This window comes from Centropristis striata, chromosome 24, assembly GCF_030273125.1.
Source record: "Centropristis striata isolate RG_2023a ecotype Rhode Island chromosome 24, C.striata_1.0, whole genome shotgun sequence".
Lineage (NCBI taxonomy): Eukaryota > Metazoa > Chordata > Actinopteri > Perciformes > Serranidae > Centropristis > Centropristis striata.
This window is the reverse complement of record NC_081540.1, coordinates 6,165,277-6,184,743: the sequence shown is the minus strand read 5'-3', so window position 1 is coordinate 6,184,743 and position 19,467 is coordinate 6,165,277. Positions and strand designations below refer to the sequence as shown.

At 42.0% G+C, this 19,467-nt stretch overlaps 1 protein-coding gene across 1 annotated transcript; it reads left to right on the top strand.

The window, feature by feature from the left end:
* The first annotated feature begins 404 nt into the window (after nt 1–404).
* irs2a (insulin receptor substrate 2a) lies at nt 405–17,727 on the top strand. Its single transcript, XM_059327983.1, has 3 exons — nt 405–3,488; nt 4,768–5,267; nt 14,742–17,727. The coding sequence occupies exons 1-3, from the start codon at nt 835–837 to the stop codon at nt 14,744–14,746; spliced, it is 3,159 nt and encodes a 1,052-aa protein (XP_059183966.1). The 5' UTR covers nt 405–834; the 3' UTR covers nt 14,747–17,727.
* Nucleotides 17,728–19,467: the final 1,740 nt, after the last annotated feature.

Genomic DNA, 19,467 nt, shown 5'->3' with positions numbered 1-19,467 from the left:
AAAGCTACATTTTCACCAGAAATCGACCATAATAAACATACCTAAATGTGCACTAGGGTGTTAAACAGGAGAATGCTGTACATGGAGAGGTGCTGAAATAGGAAACACAGGCTCCAGTTGGAGGAATACCCACAGGTTTAAATATAGGCCACAACACTCCTTATATAACAAGTGCGACGTCAGGCTTGTTTACACTGTTACTGCCTCATAAATGAGTGGTTACAATCCAGCATTATGGTGCACATTTCAAACCACAATTCAAACAAATTGGCTTGTTAACCACACAGTAAATTATTATTAATTATAATAATAATATTATGTTGTAAGGGAGGAATCAATGACGCAGGAAAACGAATTTAATGTGTTTGTTTGAATTCAGTTTCGTTTCAGATTCCAGAGGGACGGTTGTTATTGAAAGGGATTTTTAAAAATAATTTCGGTTTGTACATGAGAGAGCTGTTTGGGAAAGCAGAGGGGCGGGGTTTGCATGCCTTGAATTATTCAGGCAGCCAATAGGAAGCGCCAGATCCGCGTGATTGACAGGCACGGCCCCTGCAGGACGCACCGCCCCCCTATGACTCTGTGTTTTATTCCTTTTTTTAGAGCAGCAGGCTACAGCGTCACATGTTGTTTTTCTCCAGGATCAGATCAGTCTCTGGTCTGGTCCGACTGCACTGTTGCTTCAACCGTGGCGCGCAGCGGACACAGATATCGGTGTCTGCGATGGATTAGAGCGCAATAAAAGAGGTTCAGTTTTTATTTGCACCGAGTTAAAAAAGAAAGAAGAAGAAGAAGGAGTTTGCTTATCTGGAACTTGAAAAAGAGAAGAGAGAAATGGCAAGTCCTCCGGCGGCTGGAGGACACCTGTTATCTAATGGGACGAGCGGCGTGAAGAAGTGCGGATACCTGAGGAAGCAGAAACACGGACACCGGCGCTTCTTCGTGCTGCGGGAGCCGACCGAGCGCTGCCCTGCCCGGCTGGAGTATTACGAGAGCGAGAAGAAATGGAGGAACAAGTCCGCCGCCAAACGGGTCATAACTTTGGACTCGTGTCTGTGCGTAAACAAGCGGGCCGACGCCAAACACAAGCACCTCATTGCCCTCTACACCAAGGACGAGTACTTCGCCGTGGCTGCGGACAACGAGCAGGAGCAGGAGAGCTGGTTCACGGTCCTGACCGATCTCATAGCCGAGGGGAAAATGTACGACAGCCCCGCGTCCACCTCCTCTCTCGTGGGCTTTGAGGAAGCCAGCTACGGACTCATTACTCCTGCAACAGCTGCCTACAAGGAGGTATGGCAGGTCAACTTGAAATCCAAAGGCTTGGGTCAAATCAAGAACCTCACTGGAGTGTACCGGCTGTGTTTGTCCAGCCGGACCATCAGCTTCGTCAAACTGAACTCAGAAACAGCTGCTGTCAGTTTACAGCTCATGAACATCAGGAGATGTGGCCACTCGGACAGCTTCTTCTTCATAGAGGTGGGGCGGTCCGCGGTCACCGGGCCCGGAGAGTTCTGGATGCAGGCGGAGGACTCGGTGGTGGCGCAGAACATCCACGAGACCATCCTGGAGGCCATGAAGGCCATGAAGGAGCTGTCAGAGTTCAGGCCGCGGAGCAAGAGCCAGTCGGCCAGCACCAACCCCATCTCTGTGCCCACACGACGCAACCTCAACAACCTCCCCCCCAGTCAGACCGGCCTGGTGAGGAGATCCAGGACTGATAGCATGGCGGCCACGTCCCCAGGGAGGAAGCTCACATCCTGTCGGATAAGAACGGCCAGCGAGGGGGACGGAAGCGTGACCCGGCCCGTGTCCATGTCCATATCTGTGACCGGAAGTCCCACCAGTCCAAACTCTGGGAACCACCTCATCAGGTCCCACACGCTCAGCAGCAGCGGGCGCACCTGCAGGATGCTGGAGTCCGCCTCCAACCTGCACCACAGCCGCTCCATGCCGGTGTCCAACTCGCCGCCGGGCACCTCCAGCCCCATCAGCATGTCGCCCAAAGGTGGCGCCGGAATCTGCACTCCTGACAAAGCCAGGCGGCCGTTCAGCTGCAGCGCCTCCATCTCCGGCTCCCTCAGCGATACCGGCTTCATGCTGTGTGACGACTACAGCTGCAGCCCAGGTGAGCAACGGTTCCTCCCGCTGACCCGCAGCGACACCCCGGACTCTCTGTCCAGCACGCCGCCATCCCGGGACATCAGCGACCCCTGTGGCTACATGATAATGGAGAGCGGAAGTGGCAGCAGGTCAAGAGCCGGGTATGACAGCCTGGCGTATGACAAGGCTTACAGGAAGAGGACGCACTCCCTCACCACGCCACGCCAACAGAGAGTGGTGGCGCCGCTGTCCTCGGCCTCCCTGGACGAGTACACTCTCATGAGGATGGCTCACGGGCAGAACTCTCACTCCGCCTCGCCCAAAGTCAGCTACCCAGAGGATTATGGAGACATTGAGATCGGGTCATCCCGGAGCTCCAGTAGTAACCTTGCAGACGATGGCTACATGCCAATGACACCAGGTGTGGCGGCTCAGTCTGGCAAGCTGGACAACTACGTCCCCATGAGCCCCATGTGCGTCTCGGCGCCAAAGCAGATCGTGAACCCGAGGGTGCATCCTCAGGCGGCCAAGACCAGCTCTCCCTGCAGCAGCTCCCTGGAGGACAACGGCTACATGAGGATGTGGTGCGGCTCCAAGTCCTCCATGGAGAGCCCCGACAGGAACGGTGAATACATGAACATGTCACCTGGAAACCCACCTCCACTCCAGACCCCCCCAGACTACTACCTGGGCCTGCTGGCTGCTGAGGCTCCGCCAGTGAGGTCAGCATACCAGGCCGGATCCCTCACACTCCCTGCTAAGCTCCAGGCCTCTAAGACCGAGGAGAGCAGCCAGTATGTGCTGATGAGCCCTCAGAGTTTGAGGCAGAGGGCGGCCGAGTCGGACTATTATTCAGTGATGCAGCCCAGTGCCTCCCCGCTGCTCCCGTCTCCGGTGAGGCACGGCCGGGCGGAGAGCCTGCCCTACAGAGGGAGGCTCGGCAGGCCCAACAGGTTATCCCTGGACACCCTGAGGACCCTGCCCAGCATGAACGAGCACCCCTTACCCGGAGAGCCCCGGAGCCCCGGAGAATACATCAACATCGACTTTGGTGGCGCCAGATTCTCCCCGCCCTCCCTGGTGTCCACGGAGAGCCAGTCCTCATCACTGGGATCCACTGGGGGGGGTCCGGGGAGGTCCTCCCTGTCAGACTACATGAACCTGGAGCTGGGCTCACACTCGCCCAAGGAGGCTGACACCCCCGCCGAGCGGCTGGGCACGCTCCCAGAGCTGTCCATGTGCTCCGAGGAGGACGGGGTGTACCATCTGGACGGGGAGAAGGGCTCTCAGGGCCTCGGAGACGACGAGGTGAAAAACGACTACACCGAGATGACGTTTGGGATGACGAGCTCGCCTCCACAGCTGGTTCCTCAGAACACCGCCAGGTATGTGTGTCTGCCTGCAGGGAGACAGTTTTATCATTTAGTATCATATCTGTCAACAGGCTGCCTGTTTGACTGATCCCAGGCAAAGGGAAAGGCATTCTGATCACTCTAAATGAACAAATATACATTTTTACTCAATCAATGAATGTGTAATATGTATTAGTGTCTAATTATCAGCATTATTAACACTGATGATGTTAATCTTACCTTTAACCATTATCCTTGGTTGATTTTCTGATATAAATATACATTCATGGAAGAAATGATAAGATCACCCTTGTTTTCTTCAACTTCTTGTTCATTTTAATGCCCGGTACAACTAAAGGTACATTTGTTTGGACAAATATAATGATATCAACAGAAATAGCTCATAAGAGCCAATTTAAAAGATGTAAAATGTCCAAAAAAAAAGACACAAATTGACAAAAAAAAGACACAAAATGACCATAAAATACATTAAATTACCAATAAGAGACACAAATTGACCAAAAAAGACACAAATTGATCCAAAAAAGACACAAATGACCAAAACAGATGTAAAATGGCCAAAAATAGCTGATAAGAGTTTAATTTAAGAGCTGATATCTAGACATTTTCCATGGTTATAATCAAGAAAACCATGGAAAATGTCCAGAAAATAAATGGTTAAAATATTTTTTTCCATGACTGTATACTGATCACAAGGGAGATGGTGCTTATAAGAAGCTGAAAGGGATTTAATTAAAACATTTTGCAGCATATTCCTGTTCTGCAGAATATGAAGTTATTTTAATGCAAAAGCCCAAAAAACAAACAAAAATATCAAAACTGATGAGAGGAGTGGGTGGGACTCAAGTAATGAATTCATGTTTTTTAACACTTTTATTGTAGTTTAAATATTTGGTAGGAAAATCAGCTGTTTGCAGACTAAAGATGTCACATTAGATTTTATAAGAAAGCATCTAATTATTAGCATTATTGACACTGATGATGTGAAGCCAAACTTTAACCATTATCCTTTTGATTCTCTGATATGCTTATAAGAAGCTGAGAAGGATTTACTTTATTTTTTTTAATCAGGAAAAGACATTCCTGTTATGCAGAATATAATGCAATTTTAATGCAAAATCCCCAAAAAAACAAACAAAAAAACAGACGAGGGGACTAAATGAGTGGCTGTGACTCAACATGAAGTAATAAATGAATGAATGTTTTTTAATGTTCTGATTGTAGTTTAAATATTTGGCATGAAAATCAGCTGTTTGCAGACTAAACGTGTCATATTTTGACCTCTCTGCAGCAGTCAGAGCAGCAGGGAGAGGAGGCTGTCTCTGGAGGACCAGGGGGTCCCAGAAAGCATTGGGGTCTTCCTGCTGGAGGCCAGCTCGTCCTCCACCGTGGACCCCGACTGCTCCGCCAAGGTGATCCGGGCCAACCCTCAGGGCCGCCGGCGCCACAGCTCCGAGACCTTCTCCTCCACGGCCACGGTGACGCCGGTCTTCCCGTCTTTCGCTCGCGGCGACGCGGTGAAGCGCCACAGCTCGGTGGAGAACATCTCGTCCCGGAGCAGCGAGGGCTCCGACGAGGAGTACGGCAGCCCCGTGACCCGGCAGAGCGCCGCCGGTTACCCCAACAGGCTGAACTACATTGCCTTGAACCTGCTGGACAACCGGGACGTTGAGAAATGCGAGGACCTGGCTGGCTTCAAGCCCACCAGCAGCTGCAAAGGGGGCATCAATGGATTACACAGCTCGCCATATGTCTGTTTGGGATTCAAGGAGGCTGCAACCACTGCCAAAGGTGAGTCAGGGTGCTAATTTTTCTTAAAATTTGAAACAAATGAGCAAAGCAGTTTGGCTTCACTGTAGGAAAAGAGAGCAGCACTGTACAGCTGGCAGGAGACTGGAGGAGAAGAAAAACAAGGATGAAGGAAAACTTGTATTTCCGCCAGATTCAAATCCAAACTGGCCCCGTGGATTTCAAAGTACACATGTAGGCGGTGCTGGTGCTGCCTTCAGGTGCTCGTCTCCAGCTCCTACTTCTGAGCACTGATTATGTGAATTCAAACTTTAACCTTTATTTGATTTTTTGATATAAATGTGTACTGATCACAAGGGAGATGCTTGCTTATAAGAAGCTGAGAAGGATTTAATTTAATTTATTAATCAGGAAAAGAAAAACTGGTTTGCAGCATGTTCCTGTTCTGCAGAATATAATGTTATTTTAATGCAAAAGACAAAAAAAACTGACTGACAGGAGTGGCTGTGACTCAAGTAATGAACAAATGTTTTTTAACACTTTGATTGTAGTTTAAATATTTGGTTAATACTCATAAAAATCAGCTGTTTGCAGACTAAATGTTTCACATTAGATTTTATTAGAAAGCATCTAGTTATGAGCATTATTAACACTCTGCTCTGCAGAATATAATGTTATTTTAATGCAAAAGACCAAAAAACAAGAAAAAAACAGATGAGAGGACTTTGATGACATGACAAGTTATTTATGTGGCCACTTCTACAACAAAACAAGAGAGCTATTTCGGGTTAAAAATGAAGAGTTCTCGCTGCAATCAATCACACTTTTCCTCCTGATTTATATGTTTCCCACAACATGTGAACGCAGCACACGGCTGCGATGAAACGTGACCAGGCTGAGAGCTCTGAAGTAAACAAGCACCACGCAGGGCCGAGCGGAGCACAGAGCTGCCTCGCTGCTGCTGTCGTGGGCTGCAGATCCTAAAAATACACAAATAGATTTTGGGATTCCACCAACGCTTATTATGAATGGAAGTTGTTTGCACAGGGAGAAAAAAAGCAGCAGAGAGATTAGAGATTCATTCTCATTAGGGCACAAGTATTGTTAAGGCCTTCTAATGTCACACTGAGCCGCAGGCATTTCCGGCTGTTGTTTTTCAGTTGGGTAGGCTTTAGGATGTGTTGCACATCAATGTGACCTCTATGGACCTCTCATTCCCACCATCCCATAATCAATACGCTGCCCCAGAATCTCCCAATGAAGCACAGAAAGCTGCAGCAGACGGTGTAAACAAAAACTGACACTAAAGCCAAGTTTGACCCCACATTTTCCATTGATGTGTCGGGCTGAAAAAGGTCAGAAAATAGTGGAAAATGTGCTGTTTAAATTTCAGAAAAAATAATATATGGCAGAATCATCTGATTGAGCAAATACAATCATTTTAAAAATAATATAAAATATAATAAATATTTGAAAATAATATGATAAAAATACAGTAATAAAAACATATTTAAATAAATACTATATAAATAAATAATAATGTCAAACAACGGAATTAAGTACAAAATAAAGTAAAAAAAGAATAAAAATGTTTCAATATCATACCATCACCTATTTGATAAAAAATAAATAATTTATTTTAATAAATAATAAATAAATAATGTCAAACAACAGAATTCTGAAAAAAATATAGTAAATACATTTACAAATAATAATAAAAATGTTTCAATATTGTATCATCACCTAAAGTAATTCCACCTATTTGATAAAAATAAATAATTTATTAAAATAAATAATAAATAAATACATTATAATTTCAAACAATGGAATTAAGTTAAAAAAAAAAAAAAGAAATATATATATTTTTTTTAAATGTTTCAATATCATACCATCACCTATAGTAATTCCACCTATTTGGTAAAAAATAAATAATTTATTTAAAAAAAAATAATAATAATAAAGTCAAACAACAGAATTCAGACAGAAATAAAGCAAATACATTTTAAAGGCTTAAGGATGTGTTGCAGATCAATGTGACCTCTATGGACCTGTCATTCCTACCATCCCATAATCAATACGCTGCCCCAGAATATCCAACAGAAAGCTGCAGCAGACGGTGTAAACAAAAACTGACATTAAAGCCAAGTTTGACCCCCTGTCCCCATGTGGGTTACTGGACACAGTGAGCTCACATGTGTTTGTTGAGCTGGATGGTGGAGGTGGAGGGGGGGGGGGGCTGTACGCTGACATGTGAGGCCCAGCACAAGTGCAAATGTGTTTGTGTCCTTGCAGGCAGGCAGTGAGGGGAAAACAACAAAGTGGGCGAGTTGCTATGCGGCCATCAGGTAACTGGATGTCACGGTCCACATTCCTGGCTGAGCGGGTTTGAAAAGTTGCTGTGAGAGGGGGCCTGTTGTTGTCACGGCTCCAGGCCGTTTGAATAGAAAGTGGCTTTTATTTCACCATATGGCCCCCGTGCACGGAGACACACGTTATATTATGTTTCATTCTGAACACAGAGCAGAAAAATAAGATGTTATCATGTGCAAGCTCTGGTAAATAAGGAGGAATGTATGGAAAAATCAGTTATTTTCCTGAATGCATTCTTTATATTACCAGTTACCATTCAAGGTCCTTTTTTTTGGAGAATTGGTGGTTGTGTTTAGGGGGAGATAGCAGGTCACCAATAAATGCCACATAGAAGTGGTGACATCGTTTGAAAGCTGAGAACCTGAAGATTAATTTGAGTGTGTCAAGTTGTTCTGGTCAAAAATATCTAATAAATGGACTTATATTAATGTTATGAACCCCTTATACACCTGAAGAGGTTTAAAGAAACAAATATGTCCCTTTGAAGTCCATTTCCATGTTCAACTATGTCCCATAAGTTGTTGAAACAATTTTTGGGTTGATACCATTTGCTACACATGGAATTTTTGGGTTGATACCATTTGCTGCTGAATTATGCGATTTTATTCATACAGAGAATTGATAAAAACTCGTCAGAAAATCCTCCAGAATATGACAAAAATATGCCAAAACCTTGGAACAACAGAGAGGAATCCATGCTGAGATTTGGGTTCAAAAACTTTGGTCATTTTGGAGATTTCTGTATTTTCAGTGATTGGATGTCGAGCACTTTTGTTCTACAAACTGCTAAAAGGGCCATTGGAATTTTAACATGTTAAACAACTGGATGTTTTTTTAAACTGCTGCTTCCATTTCCAGCTAAATGACTCTCAACGTGTGCCTGCATGTTTGTTTGTTTTTATCCGAGCGCTGCTGATTCGCACGTGTTCTGTACTCATGTTTTGATGGAGTGGGGATATTTTTATGATGCTAATAAAGTAATTGAGCAGGCAGAGGGAGGGACCAGAGTCAAGCACATACATGTGGACTGTAGCACGTACGCATGCAGAGCAGTCGCCTGGGTTTTTTCTTCTCCCAGGGATTTTTTTCTCCTTTTTTTCTTCTTTCCAGTGGCGTAGCCTGCATCCGTGAACACTTGGCAGAGATGTGCAGAGAGAGAGCGAGTGTTTTGTTTTCCAGTGCCTGGCTGTTTGTGGGAGAGCGAATGAATGCGTGCATAATGGGGCAGGATGGCACGTGCACTCCACTGGCCTTCTGCCTCATTAGGCTGTTCACTTAGCAGAAGTAAGACAGGCAGAGAGGGGGAGACGCAGCACAGCCTTGTATGCTCAGTAGGAAGAGGAGAGGAGGGGAGGGACTCGACTCGGCTTTTTAAAGCAACAAATAAACTCATCGGTGAGGGCCCCCTTCAACCAAGGTGCATTCTGGGAGCGCGGGACGCTTCGCCCGACGGCTTGTTTACCGAACGCTCAGTCCCTCTGCTGTGTGGCGAGGCGGGGTGAGGGAGGTCAAAGTGCGCCGCTGGGCCCCACTGGAGCAAAGAGCTGCAACTCATGATTATTCTCATTAACCGTTAATTGGCTGATTACATTCTCCATTCATGTGTCAGTCTGAAAAAGGTCAGAAAATAGTGAAAATGGGCCTTTTTTTTTTTATTCTGAAAAATGAAACATGACAGAATCATCCGATTGAGAAAATTAAATCATTTTAAAAAATGATATAAAATATGATAAATATTCTAAAATAAATATAATAAAAATATAGTAATGTCATAGTAATGTCAAACAACAGAATTTAGAAAAAAAAATAAAGTAAGTACATTTTTAAAAATCTATAAAAATGTTTCAATATCATACCATCACCTATAGTGATTCCACCTATTTTGACAAAAATACAATGAAATAAAATAAATAAAGGACTGTTGTTATTATGGGTTTCTCCTGCAAGATAGGAGACTAAAAGTTCTCTCAAGAAAGAAGTATATTCAGAAAATAGTGAAAATATGTCCATTCCAGTTTCTCAAGCTTCAAGGTGATGTTTAAATGTCTTATTTAATCAGCCCCAAACCCAAATATGTTCTGCCTAATATAATATATAATATAATCAGAGAAAAGGAGGAATTCTGCCTATTTTAGGTGGTTAAAACAGCATTTTCTGCATGAAAAAGTACCTTGCTGATTATTTCCCTGCAGCTCTACTACAGGATGGCTTTGTTTTTTTAACACTTGGCCCCCTGACCCAAAACTCTGCAGGTTTTCATTCCAGCCAAACACCTCTGCTGATGAGTTAACCCTCTCAGTGAGCTGCAGAGAGGCTGGATTGAGCCACTTTTCTGTTTGTCAGGATCAAAGTTTTCTGCTAAAACAATCAGCCCCGACTGCCTCTTGGAATCTGGCCGCCCCCAGACTCATGTGACCCTCCCCGTCGGTGCGAAACGTGACCGCTTCCAGTCAACAAAACCCTGAAGTCATAAGCTTTTGACAGCTGGATACGTTCTTTTGGTGCTCGGCTTAGATGTCCTAATGCCTGGCATCGGGGTCAGGTGTTTGTTTACCTCTTGTTTTGTCAGCGGGCCAGCCCATGTGACTCGGCGCTGGTGTTTACCTCTGCCCTAACCCCAGCTCCCCGTCTCTCTCCTCGCAGCACCGGCGAGCCACAGCTCAGCCAGGTGGATGTTCTGTACCGGAGCCAGATTAGCCAAGTCAGCCGTCTCTGTTTCCACGTCCTCGTCTGACTAATACCTTTATCTGATGGCGCCGAGCCGCTTCCTCTGTGACCATTCAAGAAGCTTGATTTGTACAGTGAGAGGGCTCCGACTGCACTTAAACAACAACATCATCTCTCCTTATATATGTTAATTCATATCTTAATGACATATGTATCACGATATGTCATGTTTTTAGGTAATTCAGTAAATAGGTAATAATCTACAAGGTCAGAAAATAGTGAAAATTCAGAAAAATACATTTTAAAATTTTAATATAATGTCAAACAACAGAATTCAGAAAAAAATTAGGTAAATACATTTAAAAAAAAGTAAAAAAATGTCAATATCGTACCATCACCCTAAAGTAATTCCACCCCTATTTGATAAAAATAAATCATTTATTTAAATAAATAGTAAATAAATAAATAATGTCAAACAACAGAATTTAGGAAAAAAACAAAGTAAGTACATTTTTAAAAATGAATAATGAATTCACGATTTCACGATTATAGGAACCTGAATGCACCATGTAAAAATTTAAACCACCGGTCTTGATATCTATAGATATTCCCTAAATATTAAATGGTAATAGTTCAATAAATATAAAAGGTTAAATAAATGCATGAAATACTTAACCAAGTTCTCATGCGCATAACTTTTTTTGCAGGTTTGCTCTGAGAAAAGTTTTTGCAGATAAACTACTCTAAATGGCATTTTATTTTACTGTGAAATCCTGGGAGGCCTGCTTAATGTATGATTTCATCACGATATGATACATTTTTGCATTGAATTATCGCCTCGGCCTGCTCATAAGATAGAAATGGGGAGATAGAGGAGGGTGAAAGACATGATCAGGGGGCTCCAAGACTGGAGGAGTCCTGCTGTGACGCTGTGAGTCCCTCCTGAGTGCTTGTGGCAGATGGCCACTCTCTGGAGGGCAAGTGTGTGTGTGGGGGGGCGTTGAGGGGGAAAGGGGGTGGTGTGGGGGGTTAAACACCTGCCACTCTGCTCTGTCTTTGCACACATGCAAACACTCTCATTACGCTGATTTCTCTTCCCATCATCACAGTAGCACGTCAACATATACATCCCACTATATGTCTCATACACACACACATACATGCCCACCTACTCACTATCCCTCCGCTAATGACAGCCCACCATCTGCCGCACCCACGGGCTGCAGAGAGCATGACCATCAGCATGGTGCGTGCGTGTAATTCATCGGGCAGATAAGAAGCTGTTCGTGTCCATCTACTCAAATCCCGCTCGCTCTCAAACGTCACGGCGACCGTAGTATTGTGAGTGATGTCATCGCACGGATGATGTGAGGCCCAAAAGCACCCAGAGCATGTTAGGCATATATTTGTTACTTACATTTCCTGTGATGTTGGCAGTGTGCAGTGAGCGAAAGGGGTCTCGCTGCACAGCCATGCATCCCTAACTCGCTCTGAGCATGCTCAGTAGATCTGGCTGTTATAACACGCTGATTTTGATGACATAATCTAGTATTTTCTGACCATTTATGAACCAAATCTGTATCTTAATTGATAGTTTTGTGTCTCTGCTGCTCACACATACTTAGACATTTGCATAAAGGCCTTTGTCCACTGCTGGAATTTCTGGCCAGCATCATTATTTTGTGGCTCCCTTTGCTTCTCCACGCTACACATTTTGTTCCGGCATTTGTGAAGTTATTCGTAAAGGTGACACCTGATTCACTCATCATCCTGATTGTTTAATCCACTGTTGCTGCATCCCTGCACACCGGCTCTAACACACACACACATGCACAAAAGCTGTTGAATAGTTTATTTACATCCTGCATTGAAGCTGAGATCCCGCAAACATAACAAAGCAGTGCAAATAGCCGAGGCAGGAAATCCAGAAATGCCATGTTACTTGATATATGGAGAACAAACATGCACACGTAACACCGCAGGCTCTTGTGTCAGAGTTTCCAGGCAGCGTATGCATGTGTGTGTGTGTGTGTGTGTGTGTGTGTCATGGCACGGGGAGGAGGGGGGCTAAAGTAGGCCGGGATGTTCCAGACAGAAGCGCTAGCTGCTAGATAACTGCGTGGCCAGCGTTCCCCACATTTAGCCAGCCACGGCTCCAGATGAGATTACAGCCTCTGCAGGCGAGATTAGACGGCCAGGGGTAGATCAGTGAGAGCCAGAGGCTACTCCACGGACAGCAGCTGGCTAATACGTAATGCAAGGTGTGGGCATTTGTTCGCTTTAGCCTGTCCAGATCTCCCTTTATTGTAACTGAGCACAAATCAAGCAGAAATCAACAGAAAAGTGTTCATAAATTGGCTGTAAGATCAGATCTGTGATCTGTGAGAGTCAATTATATAAGATACAGGGATTGATCTTAGGATTTAGTGACTTAACATGCATAGTAGTGTCCTCAGCTACCCTCCGCCCGTCTTTATTTATCCTATAAAAATAGAATTTAGATATTAAGATAGTGGGTTTTTTTTCACATGCACAGCAGATGACGGCTCCAAAAAAGGCAACTTTTCACTAAGAAAACCAGCTGTGCTTTCAGCTCAGCCGCGTGCATTTCTGAGGTTATCCTATGGCTTTTTTAAAGACCTACGCTGATGGAAGTTTCCCAGTTTCCCAGCATAAAGACAGCCATGAAATCCTTGTGTGGTTTCATGACACATGGCTGCAGCGAGGACATGGTGCCTTCCTCTCGGGCTTGTCCCCTTTTTGTTCCCACTCATACATTTATCCCTCCATCTCTTCCTGGAAGCTTCCAGTTGACCCAGTGCCCCTCCCCCTGACCACCACTCCGACTTCAAGTAAATCCTTCCTTCCTTCTGCCTGCACCCCCTCCTCCACACACACAGACTGTCAACAGTGGCCACACAAGCCTTTATAATTTACAATGCAATATAAACCTCGGTTCCTTCTCTCTCTGTATAATATCAGAGATGCATCAGCTACTGTACAGCTCGCTCCTGTGCTCAGCGTGTGTCCATAGCAACACGGCAGCTCCAGAAGAGACCCCCACCCCCCATCACTCAACATCCCAGATTATGTAATAACGACCGTTGCAGGCCAGCCTCCCACTTCCAGCCTCCCCCGGCTGTCCTTCAGGCGCTTTCCGGGCAAAACAGCTGGTGTGTTAAGAAATAAAACAACATGAATGGATTGGGATAGGTTGGGTTTGAAGGCTGGGATAAATTGGGTTTGGAGATTGAGATAGGTGGAGTGTGGAGATTAGGATAGGTTGGGTTTGGGGACTGGGATAAATTGGGTTTTTGGATTAGGATAGGTTAGGTTTTTGGATTGGGATAGGTTGGGTTTTTGGATTGGGATAGGTTGGGTTTTTGGATTGGGATAGGTTGGGTTTTTAGATTGGAATAGATTAGGTTTTTGGATTGGGATAGGTTGGGTTTTTGGAATGGGATAGGTTGGGTTTTTGGAATGGGATAGGTGAAGTTTGGAGATTGGGCATGGTAGAGTTTGGGGGTTGGGATAGGGTTAGGTTTTGGGATTGGGATATGATGATTTTGGGGATTGAAATAGGTTGGGTTTGGGATGAATTGGGTTGGGTTTGGGGACTGGGATATTTTAGTTTTGGATTGGGATAGATTGGGTTTTGGGATTAGGAAAGTTGGGGATTGGGATATATATTGGGTTTGGCGATTGGGATAGGTGGAGTTTGGAGATTGGAATAGGTTAGGTTTGGGGATTGAGAAAGGTGAAGTTTGGGGGTTTGGATAGTTTAGGTCTTGGGATGGTTTGGGGACTGGGATGAATTGGGTTTTTGGATTGGGATAGGTTGGGTTTGGAGATTAGGATAGGTTGGGTTTTGAGAATGGGATAAATTGGGTTTGGGGATTGGGATATGTTGGGTTTGGAGTTTGGAATAGGTTGGGGTAACCATCCCAGGTGATACAGAGGGATCTAAACATCATGGCTATAATCAACCAAAAGTCATTCTAATTATTGTCACACAAATATTCCACATTCAACGACAGGTTAACACATCCCAGCCCGCTCCTGGGCAGCACACTTTGTTCTTGTTATTCAAGCTGTTTTTCCAGTGTCTACTTGTTATTGTGACACAGAAACTGGGTGTAATCTGGGTCTGAATGAGTTCACACTGTACAGTTTTTAAGGCTGTTGGCTCAAACCTCTCATGTCTGCAGTCTGCATTGTTGTCGCTGGTGTTGTTTGTGGGGAAATAATCACAAACTGGAGTTTACTCTTTTTTTTTTTTAGCTCTTAATGTTTCCAGATTCACTCCAACTAAATTCTTCATTCAAGCAAGGTTTATGCAAGTTCATTGAGAATGTTTTTATTAGCATTTTTGAGTAAAATTAGCTTGACAGTTTGATGTAAATGGCTTCAAATGTTTATGTTAATAGTATGTGATATTTCCACTAACCCCCTCTTTTTGTTTCTTGTCGTCTCTTTCAGACTGAAGGACTCGTCTATCCTCTGACTTGGCGTCTTCACCGACTTGCTGCTTGGAAAAAAAACAAATCTTTGCCCTTCCACTGGGCTTTCTGTGGCCCTCAAAGACTGTCTGGACCCTCGACAACACCCACACACACTTAGGAAACAAGCAGGTCACACTCTATGCATGTCATGAATTCGCTTGAGGCAAGACAGGTGTGTTTGTGTACGTGTGTGTGTGTGGGTGGATGTGCGTGATGTTGTGTATTGGGGCATTTTATGTTCCCTGTGCTTTCAGAGGCCATTTTTCCTTTTGACCCATATTTTTCAGTGCAAGCACAGAAGCAAAGATAGTCAGATACTAACTAATGGTACCCAGATACTGTTTATTTTCTTGGGGGTGGTTTTCTGACTGCCTGTATGAGTGCGAGTGTGTTTCTGAGACGACCAACCAGTATGACAGTGAACAATAAAACCTATAGAAACAGCCCAGGGAGAAGGAAACCAAGGTACACTGAGTATATAACTATATTTAGATTAGATATGTTATTTATTTTTGAAAGATGAATGTCTGATAAGACCTACCCGATGCCTTAATGTCTATACTGTCCTTATGTTTTCTATGGAATAAGAGATAAATATTCTATTATGGTACGTCTGTTTGGACCTACATCTCTATATTGTTATTCTGTTGTGAAAAAGTAAAAAGCCTAGCTTACCGTTAAAGATATTATTTCTGAAATGTACAGTACAGTGGAGCTGCTTGAGATCTGATTTATCTTATTGATATTAAAGTATTTTCTTAATTACTAATTTCTTATTTATTCTAACCTAGTTTATTTTTTGTCCAATCAAAGAGCTGGACTTAAAGAAATATATTTCTAAATGTCTTTAAGAGTTATGCATGTCTCTATAACTCAGCTCAGACCCCACAACACCAGGCATCTGAATGCACTGTACCTCCCACAGTTCCTCAGTCACTTGAGCCTGAAAACCTCACACACTCCTACCTTCAAACCTACAGCCTGCTGTGATATCATTTGACGGTACAACTGTATAATCGAGGTGGTGACCGAGGGTTGGAGCCAGTGGAAACTGTTAAGATTGAGGCACAGTCGAGACAGTTTCTAGGGGAAAAGTGTTAACCGTGCTGGACAACCACTGAGGGGGGGGGGATCTACAACACAGAGAAAGTAGAATAAGAGCAGCCAACAGCCACATCTGGAGCCATCATGAAGGTTCACTGGAGAACCAGCTGTCTGGAAAATATATCTAAACGGCAGACAGCACAAAAAGTTTGATCAGGCTGAAGAGAATTATGTAACATTACAAGTTAAAACAAGACTATGTTGCTATATTATATAAGTGGGACTGTAACAGGATAATGCTAAATGCTAAAATACAGTGAATGCTATTAGTAGAACACACTGCAAAAAAAGAAAAGTTGGGTGAACTCAAAATTTCAAGGCAACAAACTTCTATAAAATTTTAAGTTGGACAATTAAACTAAATATTTTAAGTTTTGTTTTTGAGTTTGCGCGACTCTGAATTCTCAACTGTAAGTTGTACTAACTTATAATTTTACATTGTAATAACTTTTAATCCTTACTTCTGCTAACTTCTGCAATGTGCTGAATTGGCACGATTGTAACGCTGCTATGAAATGTCAGCTAATGTTGCGACCACAATTTTGAGCTAGCATTGATACGCTAATGGCTACTCTTGTAGCTGTAACAAGCAGCGCCGCTAGCATCAGTTAGCCGCTAGCATCAGTCAGCCGCTAGCTTTTGCTAATGACCAAATTTCACAGCTTTCCCGCATTTCACAACAAAGAAATAAGAGTTGGCAGAACTATTGTCCCTTGTTGTGAACCCCAACTTACAGATATAAGTAACAACAACTCACAAACTTGAAATGCCCTAAATGTCAATAATTTATATTTCCAAGTTTTACCAACTTAAATCAGTTTTAGGCCAAAAAAATCCAAGTTGGGTTTTTTGCAGTGCAGTTAGACAAGAAAAGTCATTGTAAGGTTATAAGTTTTGATCTGAATAAACTTTGGATCTCCAGTCAAAATGACAAGCGATGAACCTGGAAATGTCTGTTAAAAGGCAGTTATAACATGATGTGAAGCTCTCCTGACTGTGTGTCTTATTGTCCCACTCCACTCGGCTCTCAGCCCCTTTAGTGTACAGTAGATTGTAAAACTTTAAACCATGTCTGAATGTATCGCTGAGCTGGTGGGAGCACCACAGAAACACAATGTGGGGAACGGTTTCGACAGAGTTTAATAATAATATTGGAGCTGTATTTATCTTCAGAGTCTTGAATGTGTATATTGTGTACATAGAGAGAGTTTAACTAAAAACAATCTATTGAAAATACATAGAGTACTTAGATTTAAACTATGTTGCAATGATATTCCTGTGTAAAGACTTTGGCTACCGATTTTTAAAAAGGGGACGGGGTTTTTGCTTTGGGGTTGTACAGTGTATTGTATGCTTTTCTCCCTCACAGTCTCTGTGACTATATGAAAAAATACTCTGTCTATTTTATTATAGAGATCTCTTTGCCTTGTTGACACACTTTACCTAATGGCATATGCAATAGTGACATGAATACAATCTAGTTTACAACTGTGGAACCAAATGTAACATTGCATTGATGATTAATTTTCTGTTTGTGGTGGGCAGAAGCTGCTCTGCTCCTTGTACATTTCTCTTTCTGCCAAGTGTTTTGTTTTTGTCTCTGGGAACTTTCTCGTTTCTCGACACGTCTCAAAGCGCTTTTTCCCCATTTCTGTGTCCATGACTTCTTTTACAGATTGATCTTGGATTGACTCAGTATGAATGTGTCGTTGTCTTCCATTGTACATAATTCAATATACTGTTTATCGTGATGCTCACAAGAGATGATTATAATGATTTATAAATTCTGGTAGTCGAGTATTGCTTTTGTCTGTATTGATTATGGATAGCAACCTATGAAAATAAATGATTTATTTAAAGAGATACAACTTTGTCTTTATTTTTTATTTCCACAATATCATTGAAGCAATATTTAGACCTTAAGCAGTTTTATAATAATACATTTATACAAATATAATACTTTCCTTTATACAAATACCTATGTATAAGATGCAAATAGGCAGTTATTTTTATTATTATTATTCTTTTTTAAAATAAAAAATAAGACTAACTTTTGCTGAATATCTGTCCAAATGTTATAATTGATATGAATAATTATATAGAAATAAACACAATAATTTCAAATTTTCTTGTAAAAGGTTTAAAAAAAGTTTCAAATCACACTGAAATTATATTTGTATAATACATTTATGCAAATATAATACTTTTCTTTATACTAATACATATGTGTAAGATAAATATTGAAACAATTATGATTGTTTTCCACCCAAATAGCCAGATTGTATAAAAATAAGATTAACTTTTGCTGAATATCTGTCAGAATGTTATAATTTATATCAATAATTATATATAAATAAGCACAATAATTTAAAAACTTTGTTTGAAGGGTTTAAAACAGTTTAAAATAACACTGAAATTATATTTGAACAATACATGTATACAAGTATAATACTTTCCTTTATACAAAGACCTTTGTATAAGATATATATTTAAAAAATAGATGATTGGTGATTGTTTTACAAACAAATAGCCAGACTTTATGCTCTTTATACTACACAAATGTGAAGACTTGCTTAGAAATAAGACTAACTTTTGCTGAATATCTGAATGGTATATATTATATCAATAATTATATATAAATAAACACAATACATTAAAAAGGTCTTGTCAAGGGTTTAAAAAAGTGTGAAATAACACTGAAGTTATATTTTTATAATACATGTAATCAATTATAATATTTTTCCTATACAAATACCTTTTCTAGTTGTAAAATAAAGATAAATATTGGAAAAAATTATGATTATTTTACATGCAAATGTCCAGTATTTATACCATATTTCAAAATTTCTTGTCTAAGGTATTGTTTAAATGGTCATATTTACAGAAATATTAATGAATATGTGTTTTCCCAATTGATAAATACATTAAATTAAACAATAATTATTAAATATTATCGCAGGTAAAGTATGGTACTGTGAAAGTATTAAAGTGTGCCAGGCTTATTTCTTTTTTTATGAATTAAACTTTTAATTGTAAGAAAAATAATGTGTTGTTTTTCACCTAAAAACCCATTTAATGTCACTTTTTTCTCCTTTTTCTTAGTTAAAATTGGTTTAAACCGTCAGTTTTATGTTACCTCAGCTTAAAAGATTAGACAGACTGTTTTATAGTAACTTTATAGACTCCATGTCCTTTATTCACTGGGATATTCTGCATTTGGCACAAAGTCTAATAGCTTCCTGACTGTGTGAAGAGAGGATATCCCACTGAACCTCCTTCCTGCAGAGAGTGTGGAGCTGAACTCTCCGGGCGGCGCTCTCTCTTTCTGCAAGTGTTGTTATTTCGGACGGAGGCCGGGGCAGGAAGCTCATATTGAGCCAATGATTTCCTGCCAAGCCGCCCGTCTCCAGCGTGGAGGTCAGAGGGTTCAGACACATGAAGCAAACAACTCACTTCACCTGTTTCACACGCGGCTGTCAGAGTAACCTTGTGTTTCTTTACCGTGCACTTATCTTATTACACAAGTGCATTGTAAGATATAGGAACACTTTCCATCGACAAGGTTACATTTCTTATCTTTGGTTACTTATTGTTGGTTT

Bases quoted from the DNA above. Each gene is read 5' to 3' on its own strand.
- irs2a (XM_059327983.1), top strand. From the start codon at position 835: ATGGCAAGTCCTCCGGCGGCTGGAGGACACCTGTTATCTAATGGGACG. The intron at 3,489-4,767 runs GTATGTGTGTCT...ACCTCTCTGCAG, and splicing joins GTTCCTCAGAACACCGCCAG to CAGTCAGAGCAGCAGGGAGA.